Source organism: Mesoplodon densirostris, chromosome X, assembly GCF_025265405.1.
Source record: "Mesoplodon densirostris isolate mMesDen1 chromosome X, mMesDen1 primary haplotype, whole genome shotgun sequence".
NCBI classification, from domain to species: domain Eukaryota; kingdom Metazoa; phylum Chordata; class Mammalia; order Artiodactyla; family Ziphiidae; genus Mesoplodon; species Mesoplodon densirostris.
In genome coordinates, this window is record NC_082681.1 from 130,723,581 (window position 1) to 130,735,244 (window position 11,664).

The window sequence follows — 11,664 nt, forward strand, 5'->3', positions numbered from 1 at the left end:
CTTGTATCCTGCTACGTTTCTGAATTCACTGATCAGTTCTAGTATTTGTGTGGAGTCTTTAGGGTTTTCTATATATAGAGTCATGTCATCTGCATATAATGACGATTTTACCTGTTACAATTTGGATACCTTTTTTTTTTTTTTTTAAGGTAAAGACACATTGCTTTTTAAAGGAACGTGTCTGATTGCTGTGGCTAGGACTTCCAATACTATGTGGAATAGAAGAGGTGGAAGTGGGTATCCTTGTCTTATTCCAGATTTTAGTGGGAAGGCTTTCAACTTTTCACCATTGAGTATTATATTGGCTCTGGGTTTGTCATAAATAGCTTTTATTATGTTGATATATTCCCTCTGTACCCACTTTGGTAAGAATGTTTCTCATGAATGGATGTTGAATTTTGTCAAATGTTTTTTCTGCATCTATTGAGGTGATCAAGTGGTTTTTGACTTTTGTTTATGTGGTGTATCACATTGATTAATTTACATATGTTGAACCATCCTTATGAATGTGGGATGAATCCCACTTGGTTATGGTGTATGATCTTTTTTTTTTTGCAAAGAACTCAGCTTTTTATTGAACGTGCTACTAAAGAGGTTTGTTTAGTCAAAAAGACCAAAGCCCATGTCATCATCAGACTCTTCAGATTCTTCTTTCTTTGCTTCCACTTTCTTCTCCTCAGCTGGGGCAGCAGTGGTGGAGGGGGCAGGACCTCCTGCTGGTGTAGCACCAGGTGCTGGGGCAGGTCCACCTGCCCCCACATTGCAGATGAGGCTCCCGATGTTGACATTGGCCAAAGCCTTTGCAAACAAGCCTGGCCAGAAAGGTTCAATATTTACACCGGCTGCTTTAATGAGGGCATTGATCTTATCCTCCGTGACCATCACCTCATCGTCGTGCAGGTTGAGGGCCGAGTAGATGCAGGCGAGCTCCGAGACGGAGGCCATGGTGCGGGTGAGGGCTAGGCAGGGTCTGCCGGGCGTGGTGCTAGTCGCCGGATGAAGTGAGGGCCTCACCCCAACGCGGCCTTAGCTTCCTCGGAAGGACCAAGCACCTTAGCGGAAGCTGAGGAAAAGGCTGATCTTTTTTATGTGTTGTTGGATCCAGCTTGCTATATTTTGTTGAGAATTTTTGCATCTATATTCATCAAAGATATTGGCCTATAATTTTCTTTTTTGGTGGTGTCTTTGTCTGCTTTTGGTATCAGGGTGATGGTGGCTTCACAGAATGTCTTTGGGATTGTTCCCTTCTCTTCAGTTTCTTGGAAGAGTTTGAGAAGGATCAGTATAATTTCTTCTTTGTATGTTTGGTAGGATTTGCCTGTGAAGCCATCTGGTCCTGGACTTTTGTTTGTGAGGGAGTTTTTAAAAAAAATAAATTTATTTATTTTATTTTTGGCTGCACTGGGTCTTTGTTGCTGTGCACGGGCTTTCTCTAGTTGTGGTAAGCAAGGGCTACTCTTCATTGCGGGTTCTAGACACACAGGCTTCAGTAGTTGTGGCACATGGGCTCAGTAGTTGTGGCTCGTGGGCTCTAGAGTGCAGGCTCAGTAGTTGTGGCACACGGTCTTAGTTGCTCCGCAGCATGTGGGATCTTCCCGAATCAGGGATCGAACCCATGTCCCCTGCATTGGCAGGTGGATCCTTAACCACTGCACCACCAGGGAAGCCCTGTGGGGGAGTTTTAAAACTACAGATTCTATTTCATCTCTAGTGATTGGTCTGTTCAAATTACCTATTTCTTTTTGATTCAGTTTTGATGGGCTGTATGTTTCTAGAAAGTTGTCCATTTCTTTTAGGTTGTCGAATTTATTGGCATATAATTGTTCATAGTATTCCCTTATGGTTTTTGTATTTGTACGGTGTCAGTTGTTATGTCTCCTTTTTCATTTCTTATTTTGTTTATTTGGGTCTTCTCTCTCTTCTTCTTGGTGAGCCTGGCCAGAGGTTTGTTGATTTTGTTTACCCTTTCAAGGAACCAGCTCTTGGTTTTATTGAGTTTTTTCTTTTTTTTTTTTTTTTTTTTTTTTTGCGGTACGCGGGCCTCTCACTGTTGTGGCCTCTCCCATTGCGGAGCACAGGCTCCAGACCCACAGGCTCCGCGGCCATGGCTCACGGGCCCAGCCGCTCCGTGGCATGTGGGATTTTCCCAGACCGGGGCACGAACCCGTGTCCCCTGCATCGGCAGGCGAACTCTCAACCACTGCGCCACCAGGGAAGCCCTTTCTATTGGTTTTTAATCTCTGTTTATTTCCTCTCTGATCTTTATTATTTCCTTCTTTCTGGTGACTTTAGGTTTTGTTTGTTCTTTTTCTAATTTTTTTTTTTTTTGGCGGTATGCGGGCCTCTCACTGTTGTGGCCTCTCCTGTTGCGGAGCACAGGCTCTGGATGTGCAGGCTCAGCAGCCATGGCTCACAGGTCCAGCCGCTCCGCGGCACGTGGGATCCTCCCAGACCGGGGCACGAACCCGCGTCCCCTGCATCGGCAGGCAGACTCTCAACCACTGCGCCACCAGGGAAGCCCCTCAAGTCATTTTTAAATTTTGTATTTTATTTCATTGTTGACCCATTGTTTTTTTTTTTTAAGTAGCATATTGTTCAGTCTCCGCATAATCATTTTTTTCTCGTTTCTGTTTCAGTGGTTGATTTCTCGTTTCATGCTGTTGTGGTCAGAAAAGATGCTTGAGATCAGTTCTATCCTCTTAAATTTGTTGAGGCTTGTTTTATGCCCTAGTATGTGGTCAGTCCTAGAGAATGTTCCATGTGCATTTGAAGAGAATGTGTATGCTGGGGTTTTTTTGCGTGTAATGTCCTGAACATGTCAATTAAGTCTAACTGTTCTATTGTATTATGTAGGACCTGTGTTGCCTTATTGAGATTTTGTTTAGAAGATTGGTCCATTGATGTGAGTGGGGTGTTAAAGTCTCCTACTATTATTTTATTCCTGTCAATTTCTCCCTTTATGTCTGTTAGTATTTATTTAATGTATTTGGGTGCTCCTGTATTAGGTGCATATATGTTGACAAGTGTAAAATCCTCTTCTTGATTAATCCTTTTATCATTATATAGTGTTGTTGTCTTTCTTTATGGCCTTTGTTTTAAAGTCTATTTTGTCTGATACGAGTATTGCGACCCCTGGTTTCTTTTCATTTCCATTTCCATGAAATATCTTTTTCCATCCCCTCACTTTCAATCTGTGTGTGTCCTTTGCCCTAAAGTGGGTCTCTTCTAGGCAGCATATTGGATTAGAAAACAAGACCCTACAATCTGCCACTCTGTATCTTTTGATTGGAGCATTTAGTCCAATGATGTTTAAGGTAATTATCGATAGATACATATTTATTGCCATTTTAGCCTTGTTTTCCCATTGATTATATATATATATATTTTGTCCCTTTATTTTTCTTTTTTGTTTTCCCTTTTTTGGTTTGATGAGTTTCTTTCGTATTATATTTATATTCTTTTTGTTCTTTGTGATTCTATTGTATGTTTTTGATTTGTGGTACCCTGTTTTTCAAGTATGTTAATCCCATCCTATATCTGCTTGCCTTAGACTGGTAGTAATATAGGCTCAAACACATTGTAGGAAATGAAAAAAAATCTATTTTTCTTACTATCCTCCCCCACATTTGATGATTTTGATTCCTCTGTTACATCTTCATGTTCATTCTTTTACTGTTCATGGTGGTTATCATCACTTCCACAGAAATTTTTAAATTTTTAAAAACATCTGGGTACTGGCTTATTTAGGTGATTTGCTTTTCAATTGTGATTTTCTCTTTCCTATATACTTTGACTTCTTTTGTATTTAGAGAAGACTTTTCAATATTTCCCTTAGGATTATATCTTGCCACTCCCTTCTGGCCTGCAGTGTTTCTGGAGAGAAATCAGTTGATAGCCTTATGGGAGTTCCTTTGTGACTAACTCTTTGTTTTTCTCTTACTGCCTTTAGAATCCTCTCTTTAACTTCTGCCATTTTTATTATAATAGGTCTTGGTGTAGGTCTGTGTGGGTTTATCTTGTTTGGGACCCATTGTGCTTCCTGTACCTGGATATCTGTTTCCTTCTTTAAGTTTGGGAAGTTTTCAGCCATCATTTCTTCAAACACATTTTTGATCCCATTTTCTCTTTCTTCCCCTTCTGGAATCTCTATTATGCGTAGATTGGCATGCTTTATGTTATCCCACAGGTCTCTTATATTGCTTTCATTTTTTTTCATTTGGCTTTCTGTCTGCTTTCCTGATTGGGTGATTTCCATGATTCTATCTTCCAGGTCACTTATTCATTCTTCTGCACTATTTACTCTGCTACTCATTGCCTTTAGGTTAGTTTTTGTCTTGGCAAATGAGTTTTCTAATTTTTCTTGGTTCCTCTTTTTTTTTTTTTTTTTTTTTTTTTGCGGTATGCGGGCCTCTCACTGTTGTGGCCTCCCCCGTCGCGGAGCACAGGCTCCGGACGCGCAGGCTCCGGACGCGCAGGCTCAGCGGCCATGGCTCACGGGCCCAGCCGCTCCGCGGCATATGGGATCCTCCCAGACCGGGGCACGAACCCGTATACCCTGCATCGGCAGGCGGACTCTCAACCACTTGCGCCACCAGGGAGGCCCTTGGTTCCTCTTTATAGTTTGTAGTTCCTTTTAACAATAGTCTGCATTTCTGTCAATAGTCTTTCTTCATTCCTTCAGGTCATTATCTCCTTTTAGATATTGGTGTGTATTGGACCAAAGAGGTCTGTTTCATTGTTTGTTTCTTTCAGGGGAATTCTCTTGGGCTTTTAATTGGGAGTGGTTCGTCTGCTTCTTCATTTTACTTATATTTCTCTTATGCTGTGAGTTTAGGAGAAACACTTTTATCTCTTGTGATCTTGGAGGGATATTTGTATGTGGGAGTGTCCCTATGTAGCTTGTGTGGGTTTAATATTTTTGGTGCAAGGGCCGTTTTTAGTATGGATGCCTGTTGCCTCTTTCCTCAGTGTGTGCTGGCTGTTATCCCCTTGATAGGGGGTGTGCACATGCAGTGGCTGGTGCACGGTCGTGGGGTTCTTGCTGGCGGTGGTGGCTCATGCATGCCCCCAGAGCACACGATGGGAGCAGAGGTGGCTCATGATGGCTCCTGGAGCTCGTCTAGGTGATGTCCTGCCTCCTGAGAGCTTATGCAGGGAAAAAAGCTGTAATGGCAGGTCCCACCCGTCCCGTTGTGCATTGCCTACACAATGGCACCTGGCCTCTAAGGTGGCCCAGGCTTCCTCCGTGTACACCCTCAGATGCCATTGCATCTGGCTTCAGCCCTTTCAGGCTATTTCTGCACAGCCCACCCCAGTCTTCTCCATGGGTCCGATCTCCAAAGCCCAAGCTTCCACACCTAGGTCCCACCTGCACTGGCGGACGTGTGTCTCAGGCTGGGGAGTGCAGAGCAGTGGCACTGACCGTCTGTGCAGGTTGCTTGCCATTCTGGCTGCTGCAAACCAGTTGCTGCGTTCTCCAAGGCTCCTTAGCTCTCCCCTGTCCTGGGTGATCTCTCCACTGGTGAGGGGACTTCCCCCGGTGCAGGAACCTTTCCTCTTTCACAGCTCCCTCCCAGGGGTGCAGGTCCTGTCCTGATTCCATTCTCACTTTTTTTCCCCTTTTGTCCTACCCAGTTATGTGGAGATTTTCTTGCCCTTTTAGAGGTCTCAGGTGTTCTGCCAGCGTTCAGTAGGTATTCTGTGAGAACTGATCCACGTGTAGATGTATTTTTGATGTATTCGTGGGAGGAGGTGAGCTTCATGTCCTACTACTCTGTCATCTTGATCACTCCTGCTGCACCCATCTTGGTATGTGTGGGTTTCTTACCCATTTTTTTCTTTAGCATTTTATCATAAGCATTTTGCTTAGAATCACATTAAGCCAACACACACACATCAGTGTGACTCAATGCACAGTTTATACCAGCACACAGACACACACACACACCTCACTGTGACTCAATGCAAAGCCCACACCAGCAAAGACACACACACACAAACACCTTACTGTGACTCAATGCACAGCCTATACCATCACACACACACACACACATACATACACACACCTAAGTGTGACTCAGTGCTCAGCGTATACCAGCACACACAAACACACACACCTTACTGTGACCCATGCAGACACTAAGCCACCAAATACACACACACACAGACACACACACATGGCTCATTGTGACTCAAATGTACAGTCCATACCAGCACACACACACAACACAACTCACTGTAACTCAGTGCTCAGAGTATATCAGCCCCCCCCCACGTACACACGGCACACTCTGACTCAATGCTCAGCCTATACCAGCACACACACACAAAAACACACACACAGCTCACTGTGACTCAATGCTCAGATTATACCAGCACACTCAAACACACACATGGCTCACTGTGACTCAGCGCACAGCGTATGCCAGCCCCCCACTGCCACACACATACGGCTCAGCGTGACTCAATGTACAGCCTATTTCAGCAAAGACCCACACAGACACACACACGGCTCTCTGTGACTCATTGCACAGCCTGTGCCATCACAAACACATGCCTCACTATGACTCAATGCTTAGTCTGTAGCACAACACACACACAAACATAAACACCACACTGTGACTCAATGCAAAGCCCATACAAGCACACACTCATGGACACCTAACTGTGACTCAATGCACAGTCTGTACCAGCATGCACACACAGACACCACACTACTCACTGTGACTCAATGCTCAGATTATACCAGCACACAAACAAACACACGCTTTACTGTGACTCACTGCACACCCTACACCACTACATACACACACATACACACACGGCTCATTTTGACTCAATGCACAGTCTATACCAGCACATACACACACACCTCACTGTGACTCAATGCACAGTCCATACCTGCACACACAGACATGCACGCATGGCTCACTGTGAGTGAATGCACAATGTATAACAGCACACAGTCACACAAACACACACATGCACAGCTCACTGTGACTCAATACACAGCTTATACCAGTACACACACACACATACACATACACACACACGGCTTACTGTGACTCAATGAACAGTCTGTAGCACCACACGCACACACACACACACACACATACACCTCAGTGACTCAATGTAAAGCCCATACCAGCACATGCACACACATACACACACCTAAGTGTGATTCAATGCACACTCTACACCACCACATACACACACACACACACACAGCTCATTCTGACTCAGTGCACCGTCCATACCAGCAAATACACACACACACCACACATCTAACTGTGACTCAGTGCTCAGAGTATACCAGCCCCCCTGACACGGCTCAGTGTGACTCAATGCACAGCTAATACCAGTACACACATACATACATACACACACAAGCATGGCTCACTGTGGCTCAACGAACAGTCTGTAGCACCACACACACACACACCTCAGTGACTCAGTGCTCAGCCTGTACCATCACACACACAGACACATACACAAATACACATACACACACAAATAAGGCTCACTGTGATTCAGTGCACAGCCTATAGCAGCACACACACAGAGACACGTCACTGTGGCTCAAAGCACAGCCTATACCAGCACGTACACACACAAAAACACACCTTACTGTGACTCAATGCACAGCCTATTGCAGCACACACACACACACACACACCACTCACTGTGACCCATGCTCAGCCTATACCAGCACACACACACACACCTTACTGTGACTCAGTGCACACTCTATATACCAGCACATACACACACACAGGCAGACATACCTCACTGTGACTCAATGCAGAGCCTATACCAGCAAACTCACATGCACACACCTCAGTGTGACTCAATGCTCAGCCTATACCAGTACACAAACTCACACACACACATGCACACACACGGCTCACTGTTAAATGCACAGTCTATACTAGCACACACACACACACAAACTTACACACACCTAACTGTAACTCAAAGCGCAGCCTATAACAGCACACACACCCACACACCCCCCCCTTACTGTGACTCAATGCACACTACACCACCACATACACACACACAGACACACATGCACGGCTCACTGTGACTTAATGCACAGTCCATACCAGCATGCACACACACACACCACACACCTCACTGTGACTCAATGCTTAGACTATACCAGCAAACACACACACACGCACGCTGTGACCCAGTGCACAGCATATACCAGACCACACGCCCACACACACTCAGGCAGACACATGGCTCACTGTGACTCATTGCACAGCCTATACCAGCACACACACACACACACACACACACACCTCACTGTGACTCAATGCACAGCCTATACCAGCACACACACACACATACAGAAACACAACTTAATGTGACTCAATGCATAGCCTATAGCAACACACAGACACACACAAACACACACTGCTCACTGTGAGTCAGTGCACAGCCTATACCAGCGTGCACACACACAGACACACACATGGCTCACTGTGACTCAATTCATGGCCTATACCAGCACACACACACACACACATCATACACGGCTCACTGTGACTCAGTGCACAGCGTATATCTGCCCTCCACACACACACACGTGACTCACTGTGACTGAATGCACAGCCTATATCAGCACACACAGACACACACAAGGCTCACTATGACTTAATGCACAGTCTGTACCCCCACGCCCCCCCCACACAAACACCTCAGTGACTCAATGCAAAGTCCATGCCAGCACACACACACACACACACACACCTTACTGTGAGTCAATGCACACCCTACACTACCACATACACACACACACACATGCATGGCTCATTGTGACTCAATGCACAGTCCATACCAGCATGTACACAGACACACAACACACCTTCCTGTGACTCAATGGTCAGACTCTAACAGCCCCCCCACCACATACACATGGCGCACTGTGACTCAATACTCTGCCTATACCAACACACACATACACACACACACACACCACAGTGACTCAATGCAAAGCCCATAGTAGCACACACATACACATATCTAAATGTGACTCAGTGCTCAGCCTATACCAACACACACACATAGAGACACACCCACACACACGGCTCTCTGTGACTCATTGAACAGCCTGTACCAGCACACACACACACACACACACACATATACATACACACACATACGACTCACTGTGACTCAATGCATAGTCTGTAGCAGCACAGACACACGCACAAACACCTCACTGTGACACAATGCAAAGCCCATAGAAGCGCACACACACACACACGGCTCACTGTGACTCAATGCACAGCCTATACAGCACACACACACACGCACACACGCACCTCAATGTGACTCACAGCACAGCCCATAACAGCAGACATACACACCAGACACCTCACTGTAACTCAATACTTAGACTATACCAGGCACCCCCCACTCATGGCTCACTGTGACTCAGTGCTCAGCCTATAGCAGCACACACACCGACACACACACACACACACACACATGGCTATCTGTGACTCATTGCGCAGCCTGTGCCAGCACTAACACACAGCTCACTATGACTTAATGCTTAGTCTGTAGCAGCACACACACACACACGGCTCGCTGTGACTCAGTGTACAGTTTTCACCAGCACACACACACACACACAGACAACCAGCTCACTGTGCCTCAATGGTCACCCTATACCAGCACAGACACACACACACTCGTATGGCTCACTGTGGCTAAAAGCACAGTACATACCAGCACAGACACACACACACCCGACAACTCACTGTGACTCAATGCTCACAGTATACCAGCACACACACACACACACACAGACTCCTCAGTGACTCAATGGAAAGCCCATACAAGCCCCCACACACACACCTGTGATTCAGTGTGCAGCCTCTACCAGCACACACACACCATACTGTGACTCAACGCACACTCTACACCACCACATACACACACACACATACACACACATACGCATGCCTCTTTGTGACTCAATGTGCTGTCCATACCAGCACATATACACACACACAACACACCTCACTGTGACTCTATGCTCAGACCATAGTAGCCCCCCCCCCACGGCACACTGTGACTCAATTCTAAGCCTATACCAGCACATACAGAAACACACACACACCCCAGTGACTCAATGCAAAGTCCATACCAGCATACATACACACATATACACAGCTAAGTGTGACTCAGTGCTCAGCCTGTACCAGGACACACACAGACACACACGCCACCCACACGGCTCTGTGACTCATCGCAGAGCCTGTACCAGCATAAAATCATGGCTCACTTATCACTCAATGCTTAGTCTGTAGCAGCACACACACACACACACACATAAACACCTCACTGTGACTCAATGCAAAGCCCATACAGGCACACACACACACACCTGAGTCAATGCAGTCTTTACCAACACACACATACACATACACACCTGTGAGTCAATGCAGTCTTTTTTTTTTTTTTTTTTTTTTTTGCGGTACGCAGGCCTCTCACTGCTGTGGCCTCTCCCGTTGCGGAGCACAGGCTCCGGACGCGCACGCTCAGCGGCCATGGCTCACGGGTCCAGCCGCTCCACGGCATGTGGGATCCTCCCAGACTCGGGCACGAACCCGTGTCCCCTGCATCGGCAGGCGGACTCTCAACCACTGCGCCATAAGGGATGCCCACTCAATGCAGTCTTTACAAACACAAACACACACACACGCATGGCTCAGTGTGACTCAATGCACAGCCTATACCATCACATACACACACAAAGACACACAGGCACGGCTCATTGTTTTTTTTTTTTTTTATTTTTTTATTTTTGAATTTTATTTTTTTATTAGTTTCTGCTTTTTTTTTTTTGTTTATAAGCCATCTTTTTTTTTGTTGTTGCAAATGGCATTCTTTTTTTTAATTTTTTTTTTATTTTACAAATTTAATCAGTTATACTTATACATTTGTTCCCATATCCCCTCCCTTTTGCGTCTCCCTCCCACCCTCCCTATCCCACCCCTCCAGGCAGTCACAAAGAACCGAGCTGATCTCTCTGTGCTATGCGGCTGCTTCCCACTAGCTATCTACCTTATGTTTGGTAGTGTATATATGTCCATGCCGCTCTTTCACTTTGTCACAGCTTACCCTTCCCCCTCCCCATATCCTCAAGTCCATTCTCTAGTAGGTCTGTGTCTTTATTCCTGTCTTACTCCTATGTTCTTGATGACATTTTTTTTCTTAAATTCCATATATATGTGTCAGCATACAGTATTTGTCTTTCTCTTTCTGACTTACTTCACTCTGTATGACAGACTCTAGGTCCATCCACCTCATTACAAATAGCTCAATTTCATTTCTTTTTATGGCTGAGTAATATTCCATTGTATATATGTGCCACATCTTCTTTACCCATTCATCCGATGATGGACACTTAGGTTGTTTCCATCTCCGGGCTATTGTAAATAGGGCTGCTATGAACATTTTGGTACATGTCTCTTTTTGAATTATGGTTTTCTCAGGGTATATGCCCAGTAGTGGGATTGCTGGGTCATATGGTAGTTCTATTTGTAGTTTTTTAAGGAACCTCCATACCGTTCTCCATAGTGGCTGTACCAATTCACATTCCCACCAGCAGTGCAACAGTGTTCCCTTTTTTCCACACCCTCTCCA

At 45.5% G+C, this 11,664-nt stretch overlaps 1 protein-coding gene across 1 annotated transcript; it reads right to left on the minus strand.

The window, feature by feature from the left end:
* Positions 1-582: 582 nt before the first annotated feature.
* Positions 583-960, minus strand: LOC132482228 (large ribosomal subunit protein P1-like). Its single transcript, XM_060087374.1, has one exon. It carries the CDS (start codon positions 943-945, stop codon positions 601-603), a length of 345 nt encoding a protein of 114 aa, XP_059943357.1. The 5' UTR covers positions 946-960; the 3' UTR covers positions 583-600.
* Between the last annotated feature and the right edge of the window lie 10,704 nt (positions 961-11,664).